The sequence below is a fragment of the Oncorhynchus gorbuscha genome, linkage group LG02 (genome assembly GCF_021184085.1).
Source record: "Oncorhynchus gorbuscha isolate QuinsamMale2020 ecotype Even-year linkage group LG02, OgorEven_v1.0, whole genome shotgun sequence".
Lineage (NCBI taxonomy): Eukaryota > Metazoa > Chordata > Actinopteri > Salmoniformes > Salmonidae > Oncorhynchus > Oncorhynchus gorbuscha.
The window spans coordinates 23955798-23973220 of record NC_060174.1 but is presented as its reverse complement, the minus strand read 5'-3'; the positions used below and the strand labels follow the sequence as shown (position 1 = coordinate 23973220).

The following is a 17423-nucleotide window of genomic DNA, read 5'->3' as shown; positions in this document are numbered from 1 at the left end:
CGAACATACCGACAGTATTTATATGCCCGTCAACACGGAACACAATAAAGACTCAGGTTTCTTTTGTTTGTTCCTTTTTCTTTTCTCCCCCCAGATGGAGCAGTCTAGAATGGCTCTTTCACGTTACGCACAAATTGGCACCAGGAGCTAGATAAAGGTCACTACTGACAGTGAGCAATGCATGATAATATCATCCTTTACAAGCCAAATCTCTGCTGTTCTGCTCACATTCTAACGGTGTGACAGGTTGCCCAGTCATTCTTCCACTGCAGTTGAGGGAGGGAGGGCCAGGGGGATTTGGAAGCACTTTGAAAAGGTCATACTAGCAAAGATGAATATGTGCTTAGGTGAAGTTATAATGGCAGACATCTTGTAGGCTGGAGCTTTGGGAATTATATAGATCTGGACCTGAAAGTGCGGCATTTCACAGCAGCTGCTCGAGAATGCTCATCACGGCTTAATAAAGCTGTTCGTATCCCAAAAAACGTTCAAAGTCAAATATGGATACTCATCTGGGACAAAATAATAGAAAGCAGAAATAGAGTATAATGTGTTAGTAAAAACTGATAGATTGACTGGATCTGATTAGACAGTTTATCTTCCCATCCTCGTACCTTGAAGTCCTGTGTTCCTCCTCGGCGCAGTGCAGTGCGGTGCAGGCCAGCTGGGCAGGGTCATTTATTGTCACTGACAAAGGCAGGGCTATTCACATCCAGAAGTGGACTCCGCCACACCCTCTACCACAGAATTCCTCCTGAAGCCACTCTCAGCCTACAGAGCTGCCAGTGAGGTGGATGAAAAAGACAAGTACATTTCTATCCTGTCCATGGAGTGGAACACACAAGCGTAAAGAAAGACAACGTCCCCTGCAGAGGAATGGCAGTTTCGCCAGGTACCTCGTCAAACTAGACAGCACAGGATCATAGAGACAGAGAGAGAGAAAGAGAGTAACGGGTGGTTAAATCAAACATACCCTCTGTGCAGCTGGCATCAGACAGTCAATTAAGGCCAACATTCACCCAAAAACTGTGAAACACGATCCGTGCAGTTGTCCTGCTTGACTGGCCATTATGTGGCCTAGAGGCACACCAAAGCCATCCCATTATAGAACACACAATTAACACACAAAGACAGGGGGAGAAAATAGACACAGACACAAATCTCAGTTGACAAACAATAATAGTTATTTATTAAGAGAAAAATGAATTTACATTTTATACCTCCAAAACAGGGAGGACACTGATAAATAAAGCCTCATTATAAAAAGCTTAAATCGATCCAAAAATCCACAAACAATACTTTAAAAGTTAAATTTGTACATGACACATATTTACATAATGGTTGCTTTGCCCTTTTATTTTGTATTTTTACATGAAATTCTGCAAGAAATACAAATTGTACCTTTTTAGTACAAACAACAAATTACTTTAAAAGCACTGGCATACAGTATAACTGTAAAACCCACTCCAACTCCTCACAGATGCTGGCTAATATTCTAGTGCATTTCAATTTGAGCATAATGGTCTCCCCTATCTCTGCCACAATGCATCATGTACAACATTTCAGAGCTACTGTAGCACTGCTCAGCATCTATACTGTAGACGGCCATGACGGTTGTTGTTGAAGGGATGATTAGCAGATATTCCCAGAAGAATATCAAGTGATAAAGGGTAGGGTCTAAGAACGTTCACACCTGTCAAAAGCGGAATATGTCTATTAAGGCAAGTCAGTAAATGTGAATGAACCAATCAATCAAAATGCCAATGATCCCTCCCTATGCTTTCACTTTTCTAAAATCACTAAACAAGGCCATAACGCACTATGTTAACGTGGTGATTCACTTTACAAATATATATGACCAGGGGGAATTGTTGTGAAATATCAAGATGACAAATCCAACAAAGTAGATAGTAGTGGTGAATTATGAAGATTGCCACAGCGCCATCTGATGGTCAAAACAAGATAAACCAACGCAGACAAGAAGCAGAGCAGTTAGGCTGCATTTACACAGGCAACCTAATTCTGATATTTTTTCCACTAATTTGTAGTTTTACCAATCAGACCATATATATATATTTTTAGAGCTGATCTGATTAGTCAAAAGACCAATTAGTGATAAAAAGATCAGAATCGGGTGTAAACACAGCCTATGTGACTGATGATTAGCACCATATTTCAGTTTTACAGAGTCAGAAGAGGACTTTGCTGTGCTTTCATTTTAAATTCTGCTCATCAGCACTAAAGAGAAAGGAGAAAAGTGAAATATGACACATTATGAACCACTGGTTATATGGATCAAAACCCCAGACTGGACCGGGGACGGAAAAATATCAATGAAGAAAATACAGGGACAGGAATTATTCTGGACTATTTGAGAGGCACAAGAGAGCTTATGGTACCACAGGCTACCAATACTAGAGCAGACTGCAGGGAAAATAGGAAACATGGGGTTTTGTCCAGAGGAAAGGTTTGGTTTGGTTTGACTAATAGACGAACAGCCTGTCCTGCAGGCAGATATACAGTATCAGTGTAATTCCAATGGGAATGGTTGGTCAGGGCTAGATTCATCTATTCCAATATCAGCATTAAAATATTACCCAAAAATTGTATCATAATTTTTGTTTCTGTAAATCCATTCTTGTGAGATAGATATCCCTTAATCAGTCTTGATTTCGATTTAGTCTGTGTACATTGAATGATTGTCACTCATTGTAAAGCAGGAAGTCTTGCCACTTGTAACAGAGTGAATATTATCATCACCTTCAAACCCTATGCCAGTATTGCATTGCAGTGATTTACAAATAAAATGGTTCACAAATTCAAACTCAAGTGTGCAGTGGAGGAATAGAAACACCTCTAATGTTTCTTCTACCCATTCAGTCAGATGGAACCGTAATGTCTAAATGTTTCTTCTACCCATTCAGTCAGCTGGAACCGTCATGTCTAAATGTTTCTTCTACCCATTCAGTCAGCTGGAGCCGTAATGTCTAAATGTTTCTTCTACCCATTCAATCAGCTGGAACCGTAATGTCTAAATGTTTCTTCTACCCATTCAATCAGCTGGAAACGTAATGTCTAAATGTTTCTTCTACCCATTCAATCAGCTGGAACCGTAATGTCTAAATGTTTCTTCTACCCATTCAATCAGCTGGAACCGTAATGTCTAAATGTTTCTTCTACCCATTCAATCAGCTGGAACCGTAACGTCTAACAGGTTATCATCATTATATTCAATTGCAAAGTGGACAATAGCGACAAAAGCAAGTCAGCCACTATGTCTTTGAGTTTCGCTTCCTTACATACTCTTTCTTCAGCTCTTCCTCTTCGTCACTCATCTCTCTCTCTTTCTTTTCTCTACTTTCTCTCCTCCATTACAAGCTATTCTTTCTCTTTCTTTGGCTGGTCTTGTTTTCCGTTTCTCCCAGACTCATTCATCCTCTTCTTATAACTCAAACTCTGTGGTTAGTCATGTCTTCTCTAACCTTGAGTTGCCTTTCTTTACAACTGATGTTGTGCTGATGGGAGAAATGAGGCTGTAGTTCCTTACAGACGGGAACAAAGCATTATGGGGCCCAGTGTTAAGCAATACCTTTAGAAGTATGACAATAAACACTATTGCATAAGCTTTACTCACTCAACTGGAATTGTTGAATAGGGTGTACTGTATGCTCTCTTTTGTCATATTGGCTATTTGGGTATACTTAAATTTGTGAAATGCAGCATATTCTACAACAGTCACTCCCCTACGACACCCGCTCTGTTAAGTCTTCCCTTCACATAGAAAATGAATGTCAGCTACTGTATACTTCATGAATGCTAAATCTTCTTCTAGCCATGGTAAAATTCCTGAAACTGTCCAAATCATATCTGAACACTATCAAACTCCAAAGTAACCAACCCATGCATACCAATCCAATCCATGCCACAGCAGACTTGCAGCTTCACCACAGAATCAAACCCAAATTATCTTCATCTAAAAGTTACACCTTGACAATTCAGTGGCAACTAAGCGCGAAGTGTCTGCATGGTTCCGTAATAAGTTCACAGGAAGTGCTCAAGCTGTACATCCTGTCCATGGCCATGGTCGACCCCTCCAGGTCCAGGTCAGTGGGTAGGGTACAGTATGTCAATGGGGTGCATGTCTATCTGGTCACACTACTACATGGTCTGGCAGTCAGTTGATGCAGTGAGTGTGGGACATTGTGGGATAGTGGATGACAGCGGGATCAACAGAAGAAGATCTTTCCGTCACACTGAGGCTCTGTGACCCCAGTGTTCCCGGGATCTGTGGAGAAGAAAGACGGACATAGACTTTAGTTAGACTGTAACAACATCCCTTATACACCGAGTATACCAAACATTAGGAACCTTTCCCCCCTTTCGCCATCAGAACAGCCTCAATTTGTCGGGGCATGGATTCCACAAGGTGTAAAAAGCGTTCCACAGGGATGCTGGCCCATGTTGACTCCAATGCTTTCTACAGTTGTGTCAAGTTGGCTGGATGTCCTTTGGGTGGTGGACCATTCTTGATACACGCAGAAAACTGTTGTGACTGTCAAAAACCCAGTAGCATTGCAGCTCTTGACACAAATCGAAGCGCCTGGCACCAACTACCATACCCTGTTCAATGGCACTTAAATCTTTTGTCTTGCCCATTCACCCTCTGAAAGGCACAATGTCACACACATAATCCATATCTCAATTGTCTCAAGGCTTACAAATCCTTCTTTAACCTGTCTCCTCCCCTTCATCTACACTGATTGAAGTGGATTTAACAAGTGACATCAATAAAGGATCATAGTTTTCACCTGGTCAGTCTATGTCATGAAAAGAGCAGGTGTTCATAATGTTTTGTACACTCAGTGTATAGCGCGTAGCACAGGTAACTCAACTTTTCCCATGGCTCTCTTTTCCTTACAAAGATGTGTGGTGCTACTGGTACCTAGCTGGTGCTACTGGTAGCTGGCTAGTGCTACTGGTACCTGGCTGGTGCTACTGGTACCTGGCTGGTGCTACTGGTACCTAGCTGGTGCTACTGGTACCTAGCTGGTGCTACTGGTACCTGGCTGGTGCTACTGGTACCTGGCTGGTGCTACTGGTAGCTGGCTGGTGCTACTGGTACCTGGCTGGTGCTACTGGTAGCTGGCTGGTGCTACTGGTACCTGGCTGGTGCTACTGGTACCTGGCTGTGATTGCTGCCCCTTCCCTTTCTTCTTCTTCTTCTCCTTCTTGTCCTTGTCCTTGGTCTTGGCCAGCTGCATCAGGCGGTTAGGGATTTGGTTCTGGCCCTCTGTGCTGCTCTGGGCCTTGGAGCTGGCGTTGGAGGAAGAGGAAGAGGAGGAGAAGGGGTTCAGGTTCTTCCCTTTCCTCTTGGAGCCCATCCTCAGGAAGGGGTCTTTGGTGGCGGGGGAGGAAGACAGCTCTGCCTCCCCTCCTCCAGGCTCTTTATCCAGAGAGGTGGAGCTCTGAAACTTCATGGACTCCTCTGAGGTGGTGGAGGGCGTCCGCTGGGTCCTGTGTGCCTGCTCTGCCTACAGATCAAACCAAACAACAACAAGTAGGCACTTAAGCCTCACAGCATATTAATGATGGAATCTGACTTTTGAAGGAAGAGATTATGTCTAGGATTCAAGGTTGAGCTAGTTTTAGGATTAGAAGCTCAGGCTTGAGCCCAGATTATGGTAAGTGGTAGGTAAAGGGTTATTTAAAGGCCATCATTACATGGCCCATGTGTAGTCAGTCCATTGTGGTTACATTTTGTTAAATAATAGTTATTTGATTTCTGTAATGTAAGGTAACAGACAGAGAGACCAGTGAGCAGTAGCCCTCTTTGAGAACCGTGTTGGCCGATCCAGCTCACCTCGGCTTTCTTCATCTGCTCCACCATCTCAGCCTCCCGCTGCAGCGTCTCCTTGTCTCTGTCCAGCTTCCTCTGGGCGTCCCTCAGCCTCTCCAGATCCCTCTGATACTCCTCCTTCCTCCTTAGAAGCTCCTTCCTCTCCTCCTCCATCTGCCTACGCCTCTTCACTGTCTCCTCCTCCTGCTCCTTCACCTGCACCTCCCTGTCGCCCAGCCCCGACTCCCTCACCTCCCACTCCCTCTCCCTCCTCCTCCTCTCATCAGCGTGGGCCACCTGCTGCCGCTGCAGGTTGGCCACCTCCTGCCTCTGCTTCTCCAGGCTGCGCTGTTTCTCCTGCTCGATCAGGGAGTTGGGCCGCGAGGAGGAGGAGGACAGGGAGGAGGTGGAGGAGTGGCGCGAGGCTGGCCGCTCGGCCAGAGCATGACGCTGGTCCTCGATGAAGGTGTCCTGCTGCACCACCACTGCCTGTAGGAGGACAGTAACAATGGTTATAAACACATGAAGTTGTATTGACATGCATACTAATGGGCAGTTTTTGTATGTCAGTGTGGTTTTTAACAGCTCTGCGTGATTTATCTAATAAAAGAGGAGCGGAAACGTGAAGAAGCGAGGAGAACATTGCATGAAAGAGAGGAGAAGTGGATATACCTGTAGTGTGCTGAGGAGGTCATGGAGGTGTGTGACACTCTGGAGGACCTGCTACATTATAAGACGAGAAGAGAGATCATAAACATGTACCTGTGTGTGGTTACACAGTAGGAACATACACACAATAAAATACTTCCTATGAAATAACATAATACAGTACAGCGGCAACTAGAGGCCCGTCTGTGGGAACAGGTAGTGATGCCTCTCTCACGCAGCCAGTCAGCCAGTCAGTCAGCCAGCCAGTCAGTCAGGGATGTACAGTATGCTGATAGTGTAACATAGCGTTGGAGTCAGACCTACCTCACTGTTCCTCTTGAGCAGTAGCAGTAGGTTGTTGTTGCCCCCCTGTGGAAGAAGACAAGTACAGCTGCAGTTAGTTACTGAGATATTAACAGAGCTGCTGAAGCGAGGGGTCACGTTAATCACCCCCTCAAAGGAAGAGATTGATCCCACCTGCCTGGCGGGGAGGCCTGAGCAGAGGAGATTGTAGGCATTAAAAGCACAGGACTGCTCCCACACATTTCAGCCCAGCCCGGGGGCATCACCTAGCCTAATGGAGCCTTATTAATATGGACCAGCTCAGCTCAGCCAGCCCAGGGCCTCGGGCTGGGATAATGTCTGTCTGTTAATGTCAGTGGTGGTGATGGGGGAGCGGACCAGGCCTACTGAGACACATACAAGTTTAAATCCTTCCTGATGGCATTGGTTAGGAAATAATAGTTATAAAGAATAGCCAGGAGTTAATGAACAAAGTGTGTGTGTGTGTGTGTGTGTGTGTGTGTGTGTGTGTGTGTGTGTGTGTGTGTGTGTGTGTGTGTGTGTGTGTGTGTGTGTGTGTGTGTGTGTGTGTGTGTGTGTGTGTGTGTGTGTGTGTGTGTGTGTGTGTGTGTGTGTGTCTAAGCTGGTCTTCAAGCATTCCTCTGTTCCTTTCATTAATTTGCTGTGACTCACACACATAGACCTCTGAGTTGTACAGTTACTGTAATTACCTTCTTTAACACACCGTCTGACTCAGTCCTCCGAAGGTCTAATGAGTCATCCCCCTCTTCTTTCTCTCCGTCTGGAATAAAAAGAGACCTTTATCCCACAGCTCAGCTACAGTATGACAGGCAGTCAAGGTACATAGGGAGAGGGAGTAGGAGTGAGTGATGTGACCTTACTTTTGGAGATGTTCATCTGGTGGCTGTCAAAGCCACCGAAGGTCTCAGCGCGGCGAGGCAGACACACTGGCCCCACACTGCCCCCTGATGCATCTTGGGTACTGGACACCTGCTGCCCCACAGCCCCGCCCAGACTTCCATTCACCAGCACATGGAGAGTCTCCACTGAAACACACACACATTACACACATAAGGATAGGACCTGCACTCTAGTTCTGTATTCATGCCGTAACATGACATAAAATCATTCACAGTTGTGTGTTGTTTTTTATGACTATTTGCCAGGTCTTGTGACCCTTAACTGGCTACATGTACACACAGCATCCTGTATGATTTCAGTAACGACTACACACACTACTCTAGGTAGCTGAAGAAACCTGGACAGGGCTCCATAAACTGGGTTTCTAAGGGAACCAGGAGAAAATGAGAAGAAATATCAATATCTGGCTCATTACTCAACCTGCAGCGTTCAAGCAATCCATTTGTGTGCTTTATGCATTGATTCTATCGCTGTCTACAGAGAGAAAACGCTCATATAAATAACTATGACAAGTAACCATATATCACTCTGGCTTTAGCAAACAATGACTTTTCGGCACTATTCTGTAATCTCTCTGCCTTGGTCTTTCAGCTGCTACCGACATTATATTATATTAAGGGTATTTTCGGGTAATTTCCTGATTGTTTCTGATTGGTCCTCTGTGTCTTTAGGGGCAAATCACTGGTTGGCCATGTGTCCAGGTAATTCAATAGGTGACCACTGATTGAATAAAGGGTCATCTGTGTTGTGTTTGGTCTCTGCCAGAGGACTGTCCACTCTGAGTCACCTTCCCTCAGGGCATCCTTCATGATGGGCTCTCCCTTGGTGATGTCATCTGGGGTGGCTCTAAACAGCATTTTGGTCCTGATAGACTGGGTCGGTCTGGTCTCCTCTGCTGGTCCCTCACACATGTCCCTGAACACCTTCACCTTCTCCTCCAATAGACTCATGATCTGCTCATCCTTCTTCCTCAGCAGCTCTGAGAGGAACAGAGACACACACTGTGGTTAATACCTGTCATACACAACACTGACAGAGGATATCCATCAGGTTATACAGAATTTGATGAAAAAAAAACAGAACAGGTTTTACCTCTAATCTCCCGTGCTTTGGTCTCTAGCAGTCTCTTGTCTTCCTCAGTCTCACTGGGGATTCCCTCATCGTCATCCTTCTCTCTGTTAACACACAGAATCCTCCATCAATCAAACCATTTACACTGCATGTGGAGTATAAAACAAACATCTTCTGCGTATATATTTGTGTATCTGTGGGTACACAATGTGTGTGTTCCCATTGATATAGAATTCCAGATATTTTTTATAATAAACAAATTGCTGTGGTCTGATGGGTTTTCCCCATTCTAGTCATTATATTTCTATGTGTGTTCCTGTCTAACTGGCTCACATGGAGTGCATGGCGTCCTGTATGAGCTGCATCCAGGTGTTGCGTTCCTCCTTGGTGCTGGCCAGCACCTCAACCATCTCTGGCTTCTCTATCCCCGCTGTGATCAGGAACAGACCCCTCTCCTCGTTAGCCACCTCACGCACAATCAGCTTCTGCAGGGAGATCACCGTGGACCGCTGATCCTGGGGGACGGGAGAGCGGGGATGGAGGGGAAAGAAAAAGGGAAGATGGAGTGAGAGGAGAGAGAGAGAGAGAGAGAGAGAGAGAGAGAGAGAGAGAGAGAGAGAGAGAGAGAGAATGGAGAAGAAAGGATGTATTAACCAGGTTTCTATTGAAGGATGTATAGACCAGGTTTCTATTGAAGTGTGTATAGACCAGGTTTCTATTGAAGTGTGTATAGACCAGGTTTCTATTGAAGTGTGTATAGACCAGGTTTCTATTGAAGTGTGTATAGACCAGGTTTCTATTGAAGTGTGTATAGACCAGGTTTCTATTGAAGTGTGTATAGACCAGGTTTCTATTGAACGGTGTATAGACCAGGTTTCTATTGAAGTGTGTATAGACCAGGTTTCTATTGAAGTGTGTATAGACCAGGTTTCTATTGAAGTGTGTATAGACCAGATTTCTATTGAAGGATGTATAGACCAGTGGGAAGTTTCTATGGAAGCTACTATAGGGAAATTCAATGTAAAGCCCAAGGAAAGGGGAGCTGAATGAAAACTCCAAACGTAAGTGAATGGTAAAAAACTGCAAGATAAGATTATACAAAGAGTGTAACCAAGCTTATATACTGCTTCATTAAAATGTACATCTAGAATGTCACGGCCTTGCGAGGCACAATATTAATAGAGCTGGATAAACCTTGAAGGACTGGTGTTATAACAGCACAGAAAGCTAAACTTGGTGTAAAGTAACATGAAGTGGGCACGGTTCTCTACAAAGTGTGGTACATATGAAACATTGAGCTGGGAAAAACAAAAATAACATACCAGTGAGGCAAAGACATATTTCTGGTCTTTCTCCTGGAGGAACACAAACACGTCAGACAGCAGCATGGCCTGGACATCTGAGGAAAATAACAGAGTCGGGATCAGTGGAGGAGGGAGGGAGGGAGGGGCAAGAGAGGAGAGGGAGGGAGAATGGGGGAGAGGGAGGGGCAAGAGAGGAGAGGGAGGGAGAATGGGGGAGAGGGAGGGGCAAGAGAGGGAGAGGGAGGGGCAAGAGAGGGAGGGAGAATGGGGGAGAGGGAGGAGCAAGAGAGGGAGAGGGAGGGGCAAGAGAGGGAGAGAGAATGGGGGAGAGGGAGGGGCAAGAGAGGGAGAGGGAGGGGCAAGAGAGGGAGAGGGAGGGAGAATGAGGACAGAAAGAGTGAAAAAAAACTAGAAGGAGAGGGAGAGAGGAGGGAATGAGAAAGAAAGAGAAACCTAGCGAGAGACAGAGAAGGCGAATGATACAGATAAGACAAGGCTGATCCCCGTACCCTTTAGTCTGCCTGCAGAGTTCTTGAGCTGCAGTGGTCCATCATGCAGCAGCCTCCTGCCTCTCACCAGGTCTTCCCGTGCAAACATCTGGCCGCTCTTCATCCTCTGAATGGACTTGCTGTCCGTACGGCTGTACACTTCTTTCAACCGTTTCTTCTTGTCGTGTTCATTCACCTTGTTGTCCACCGCATTTAGAATCTCCTTCACCAGTCTCAGAGCCTGGGTTATATCGTCATGGTCTTCCTCATTCTCTGCATCAGGGAAAGAAGACCCGCATGTCACTTCAGCACACACAGAGGGAGAGACATCACAGAGGGAGTGTACGAGTGCCATTCAAGGAATAGAGAATACCAGGCCTCACCTTTGGTGTGATGCAGTATCCTCTGTAGTAGCACGGGGTACTTGGTTATTCGCTGTGTCACTAATAAGATACACTCTGGAATGCCTAGTCTTCGGACGATTGTGCTGCTCATCTTTTTCTGAAAAACAGACAGATCCAATTGATATATGAATATTCTGTTTCAAACAACTGCAGATTTATGCAATAAAATTACAACAGTGTAGTGGCACCACCTGGTGGATATAATTATGTTTTTCATACTGCTTATAATCAATCAAATGTATTTATAAAGCCCTTCTTACATCAGCTGATCTCACAAAGTGCTGTACAGAAACCAAGCCTAAAACCCCAAACAGCAAGCAAGCAAACAGCAAGCAGAAGAAACCTAGAGATGAACCAGGCTATGATGGGTGGCCAGTCCTCTTCTGGCTGTGCCGGGTGGAGATCATAACAGAACACAGCCAAGATGATCAAATTTTTATAGATGACCAGCAGGGTCAAATAATAATAATCACAGTGGTTGTAGAGGGTATAACCATGTACAACAAAGAGCAGTTAGTTACCTTGATGAAGGCTTGGAAGCGTTTGTCTTTGGTGTGAAGCTCCTTATAAAAGTTAACCGCCTCGTTGTGGCGACTGCAGAATTTCCCGTAGACTTTCTTCATGCGGTCCGCATTGGGCCCTGAGAACTGAAGACCAGACAACCCATCGAAGATTAACTTACAGGTTAGTCTACTAGTCAACATTTACACAACGATCACTAAACCCCTCATGCCGACAAACAGTCTCCCCCTGCTAACCTGTGAGACAAGGACGTCCCCTATCTTGTGGATGAGGAAGCTCCCGTCATCCCGACCCTCGATTGAAGACTCCCTCTTGCGCTCCAGGAGGTGGGTGAAGAAGTCTGTGTGTAGGTCCAGGAGTTCGTCCAGCATGGGGAACACCCGCTCCACCGTGAGGGCCTCCAGCTGCAACTCCTTCTGCAGGCCCTTACTGTACACCTCAGACATGATCCTCAGCGTCCGTACGTGGTGCATCTCTGTCTGGACCAGCTCTGCAGAGAGACAGGAAGGGAAGGGTAGGATGGAGAAGTAGAGAGTGGGTTATAGTGCAAAATCCCAATTAACAACACCCTCACATTGTGTTTAACCCCAGGGTGAAAGTAAGCTGGTAAGGTCCGGTACAGAGTACCGTCAAAATAACTACTGGGGATACGCCGTACCGGTTAATCATGGCCCTATCACAATAATTAAACAAAGATGCAAATAAAACTGTCAGCTATTACACTTTTATTTATCATTACCACATGTCAGTCGCATGAAAAAAATGTGCAAATGTTTAATACGCTCCGAAATGCGGTGTGGTTCGACGACAAAGATGGAGATGCACGCGGACAGCAGTGGACCCATCCATTCAGGTTAAGTCTAATGAATGACCATCACTGAATGTCATTCATTACATGTTGGGGTGTTTTGTAAAGCCTGTCGCATGCTTCCCAGTCCAAACAGTGTATTTATTATGAAAACATTTGTGTTGTTTTTGCAGTGGTGTAAAGTACTTAAGTAAAAATACTTTAACATACTATTTAAGTCATTTTTTGGGGTATCTGTACTTTACTAGTAATATTTTTGACAACTTTTACTTTTACTCCACTACATTCCTAAAGAATATAATGTACATTTTACTCCATACATTTTCCCTGACACCCAAAAATACTCGTTAGATTTTCAATGCTTAATAGCAGGACAGGAAAATGATCTAATGCACGCGCATATCAAGAGAACATCCCTGGTCATCCCTACTGCCTCTGATAGACTCACTAAACACAAATGCTTTGTTCGTAAATGATGCATGAGCGTTGAACTGTGGCTATCCTCTGGCTAGCCTTTCAAAAAAAGAGAAGAAAATTGTATCGTCTGGTTTGCTTAATATAAGGATTTTTTTGTGATTTATACTTTTACTTTTGATACATAAGTACATTTAAACCAAACATTTTTATACTTTCACTCATTTTTATACTTTCACTCAAGTAGTATTTTACTGGGTGACTTTCACCTTTACTTGAGTCATTTTCTTTTAAGGTATCTTTACTTTTATTCAAGAATGAAAATTGGGTACTTTTTCCACTACTGTGTTTTTGTTGGTTTTGATGTTCAGAGGTTTTTTCCCGGCTGTTCGAACGCCATTTGTTTTCAAGTCGAAGTCCGGTAGACGAAGTCTACGCCCCTTCGTTGGTGATTCTTCAACGGTAATACTCTTAGTAGGAGTCTGAACTATGAACGGGATTCTTCAATTAAGTGTTTGTTGTCATTCAGCAAGAATTTAGTTAGTTTTAGTTTTCATGCACATTTTTTCACATGAGAAATAATGCTCTGAACATCTTAGTTTGCTGTAAAATGAAGCGACTAAGACCTCCTCGGCAAGAACAAGAACAAAGTGAACCTAGTATGCGGGCGCCTAAACAGATGTCTCTTTCCACTCATCAAATGGCGGGTGCACAGTGCAGTGTACGGATGTAGGAATGATGTTCGAGTAGACAGGCTTACAGGAGCCTATTGAAGTGATTGTTTGACAATCAGATGAGAACATGACGACTGGTTGTGTTTATTCCACATTAAAAGGTAATACATTTTAAAAGTAAAAAGGACAAATCTTTACTATTAGTCCCACAGATATCCTATTAAATTGATAAATTAATTGTTTGACTGAAACAAAGGATGGGAACATATGAAGGAATGAGTGGGATTGGGAGAGTTGCCCTCCTACCATAGATGACGTCCTGTCTCTTCACCACCTCCTTCTTGAGCCCCTTCACATACTTCTTGTCCACAGTGAAGGTCCAGGAGTCTGCCTCAAGATCCTTAGACTCTGCCTCAAACTCTCCCATCAGCTGGCTGTCCATCATCTCAGTCCCTAGGACAACACACATAAAACACACATGAACAGTTAGTTCGGACAGGGCAGTAGTGGCAAAACAGTATGTACTGTAAGCATACATATGCTCTCCTACACTCACATATGCTGTAAATTGGACCAATACAAAGTCATGCAAAACAACAGCTGAAAACAGAGGAAATCCGAACATGTCACATTTGCTCACTCCTTCGAACCGATCCCCACAAAGAGAGTACAGCAAATACAGGCTCTGTCACAGTGATAACTCTCCAACTCACTACCTTACCTTCATCAGTGAGAGACTCAGTGGACTCATTGACCTTGGAGGTCTTGTGCAGTGAGTCTGTGGACTGGGACAGGTACTTCAGGCCCTTCAGTGGCATCTCATCCATCAATGGCCTGCATGGACAGACAGACAGACAGACAGACAGACAGACAGACAGACAGACAGACAGGGTGGAAGAGAGAAACAGGAGGGACTGTTACAGTGATAACATAAGTTGTGTATACACCACTCTGGTTGTACAATGCATTTGACACAACACTTGTGAGTACACAGTATTGTTGATGTGTGTCAGCATGCAAATGTACACCGTTTGTACAACCCGAGTATGTAAGGGGCGACAGTGAGTTGGTTGGTGATTGAGTGGCGTTGTGTCTCACCCTGCGATGTTGCTGATGGAGATGCTCTTGGACAGGTTGCTTTTGTTAAAGGGGAGGATGCTGTGATTCCTGCGAGGCACCACCGCTGCCACCGTAACCATGGCCTGGTCATCAGGGGACAAGATGGCAGACCACGGACGCTCCCGAGACGATGCCGATGATGTAGCTGATCACACAAATACAGTTAGCATGTAAAGTAGTACAGCTCATTAGGATATCAGGAATTCTACATGCACAAAGTCAAATAAATACTGTACATAAAAACATATACAGTACTTGGGATTTTGGGGGGGAAATATTAACAATGCATAGATTGAGACAGACAAGGTTGAAGTCGGAAGTTTACATACACTTAGGTTGGAGTCATTAAAACACGTTTTTCAACCACTCCAGAAAATTCTTGTTAACAAGCTATAGTTTTGGCAAGTCGGTTAGGACATCTACTTTGTGCTTGACATAATACATTTTTCCAACAATTGTTTACAGACAGATTATTTCACTTATAATCACAATTCCAGTGGGTCAGAAGCTTACATACACTATGTTGACTGTGCATTTAAACAACTTGGAAAATTCCAGAAAATTATGTCATGGCTTTAGAAGCTTCTATTAGGCTAATTGACATCATTTGAGTCAATTGGAGGTGTACCTGTGGATGTATTTCAAGGCCTACCTTCAAACTCAGTGCCTCTTTGCTTGACATCATGGGAAAATCAAAAGTGAAGGTACCACATTCATCTGAACAAACAATAGCACGTACGTATAAACACCATGGGACCACGCAGCCGTCATACCGCTCAGGAAGGAGACGTGTTCTGTCTCCTAGAGATGAACGTACTTTGGTGCGAAAAGTGCAAATAAATCCCAGAACAACAGCAAAGGATCTTGTGAAGATGCTGGAGGAAACCGCATAGAAGTGTTTGGCCATAATGACCATCGTTATGTTTGGAGGAAAAAGTGTGAGGCTTGCAAGCCGAAGAACACCATCCAACAGTGAAGCACGGGGGTGGCAGCATCATGTTGTGGGGGTGCTTTGCTGCAGGAGGGGCTGGTGCACTTCACAAAATTTCACATCACTTCACATCATGAGGATCGAAATTTATGTGGATATATCGAAGCAACATCTCAAGACATCAGTCAGGAAGTTAAAGCAAATGGTCTTCCAAACGGACAATGATTCCAAGCATACTTCCAAAGTTGTGGCAAAACAGCTTAAGGACAACAAAGTCAAGGTATTAGAGTGGCAATCACAAAGCCCTGACCTCAACCCTGTAGAAAATGTGTGGGCAGAACTGAAAAAGCAGAACTGAAAAACCGTGTGCGAGCAAGGAGGCCTACAAACCTGACTCAGTTACACCAGCTCTGTCAGGAGGAATGGGCCAAAATTCACCCAACTTATTGTGGGAATCTTGTGGAAGGCTACCCGAAACGTTTGACCCAAGTTAATCAATTTAAAGGCAATGCTACCAAATACTAATTGAGTGTATGTAAACTTCTGACCCGCTAGGAATGTGATGAAGGAAATAAAATCTTAAATAAATCACTCTCTACTATTATTCTGACATTTCACATCCTTAAAATAAAGTGGTGATCCAAACTGACCTATGACAGGGACATTTTACTAGGATTAAATGTCAGGAATTGTGAATGTCAGGAATTGTAAATGTACTTCGCTCAGGTGTATGTAGACTTCCTACTTCAACTGTACATCTGAACTGCACAAATAAATATATTACATTTACTTCTCAACACGACTCCGGATATGGACTCAGAATCCGGCACCGTTTGCTGCTTCTGCTGCTGAAAAATACAGTAGTGTATTACAATACATCAATGCCATTAACACGCCTGTTACCCATTCATTCACGATAGACAGAGACTGATCCCACACAGATGCATTCTGTTCCTGTGTGTTTGAACAAAGTAGCGTTGTAGACAGCTGACCGCAAGCTTACCTTCATTTTGACCTGGACACACACAGGAAGACGCTCTCTGCAGCCCTTATGGACCTGTGCATTGCAGTCTGAAATCATCAGAGGAAAAACAACATTAGGACAAAGATTTGGTAGAAACATCTGTTTAAGACTGCAGGAAAAGCAGAGTAGTATGGTCTACCCATCTCACTCTCCTCTTTCATCAGGTGACATCGTTGCTACTTGCTACTAGTGTAAATAATGTCATTTCAATGCAACAAGATCACACAACAGTGTAAAAAACCTGCTGGCTTGGTGATGTGACTCATACCAAATCAACATTGCTCATCTGAACCACCCTGAACTATAGAAACAAACAGGCAGCAAGAGGAAACTCCAATCTGTACACTGAGAAAATGTCTTCATCCAGATTCCATCCCATTTTAGGCTGCATAAAATAATTTGAAAAAGTCCCAAAATGGTATGATGTTCTATAAAGAAAAACATATTTTCTATGTATCTGCCTCATTTCCCTTTTCAGACAGGGTACAGTGTCTGACAGTACCTCTCTCAGCACTCCATGTCTGACCTCTGAACAACTACAAAGTCTTGTTTACTGAACACAGTTAGCAGACACACCCAGGTTAAGGTGAGGGGTGTTCAGAGCAGGCGCCATATAAACAGTTGACCTAACAACATAAAACATAAAACAGAGGAATCAAGACTGAGTGTAGAGTAGGAACAGACCATAGAGTTCACTCCACCTCCAGTCAAGCCCATCCAAACAACACCAACACAACAACACTTCAGGGAGGAAAGAGTTGGGAAGAGGGGAGAAACACAACAATGAGCAGGCTCTCCCAGCTGGAGGTTTTAAACAGTGAGAGGGGACTGTGCTATTACTCTCTCCCAGCTGGAGGTTTTAAACAGTGTGTGGGGACTGTGCTATTACTCTCTCCCAGCTGGAGGTTTTAAACAGTGAGAGGGGACTGTGCTATTACTCTCTCCCAGCTGGAGGT

At 44.2% G+C, this 17423-nt stretch overlaps 1 protein-coding gene across 9 annotated transcripts in view; it reads right to left on the bottom strand.

The window, feature by feature from the left end:
- Nucleotides 1-1162: 1162 nt before the first annotated feature.
- LOC123999463 (A-kinase anchor protein 13-like) overlaps nucleotides 1163-17423 on the bottom strand; it is a 173909-nt gene continuing 157648 nt past the window's right edge. For 5 of the 9 annotated variants that reach the window (XM_046305293.1, XM_046305344.1, XM_046305338.1 and 2 more), the window contains 20 exons: nucleotides 16447-16514; nucleotides 16228-16291; nucleotides 14492-14657; nucleotides 14115-14227; nucleotides 13700-13846; nucleotides 11734-11987; nucleotides 11497-11622; nucleotides 10955-11072; nucleotides 10593-10844; nucleotides 10102-10178; nucleotides 9113-9294; nucleotides 8801-8883; nucleotides 8496-8687; nucleotides 7669-7833; nucleotides 7498-7568; nucleotides 6809-6853; nucleotides 6509-6559; nucleotides 5861-6325; nucleotides 5183-5531; nucleotides 1163-4285 (listed from right to left, as the gene is read on the bottom strand). In XM_046305293.1, coding sequence (XP_046161249.1) covers nucleotides 4227-4285; nucleotides 5183-5531; nucleotides 5861-6325; nucleotides 6509-6559; nucleotides 6809-6853; nucleotides 7498-7568; nucleotides 7669-7833; nucleotides 8496-8687; nucleotides 8801-8883; nucleotides 9113-9294; nucleotides 10102-10178; nucleotides 10593-10844; nucleotides 10955-11072; nucleotides 11497-11622; nucleotides 11734-11987; nucleotides 13700-13846; nucleotides 14115-14227; nucleotides 14492-14657; nucleotides 16228-16291; nucleotides 16447-16514 — 3047 coding nt within the window. In that variant the 3' untranslated portion in view covers nucleotides 1163-4226. The remainder of the gene's footprint in view (nucleotides 4286-5182; nucleotides 5532-5860; nucleotides 6326-6508; nucleotides 6560-6808; nucleotides 6854-7497; nucleotides 7569-7668; nucleotides 7834-8495; nucleotides 8688-8800; nucleotides 8884-9112; nucleotides 9295-10101; nucleotides 10179-10592; nucleotides 10845-10954; nucleotides 11073-11496; nucleotides 11623-11733; nucleotides 11988-13699; nucleotides 13847-14114; nucleotides 14228-14491; nucleotides 14658-16227; nucleotides 16292-16446; nucleotides 16515-17423) is intronic. The other 4 variants (XM_046305312.1, XM_046305319.1, XM_046305303.1 and 1 more) reach the window with 4 other exon arrangements.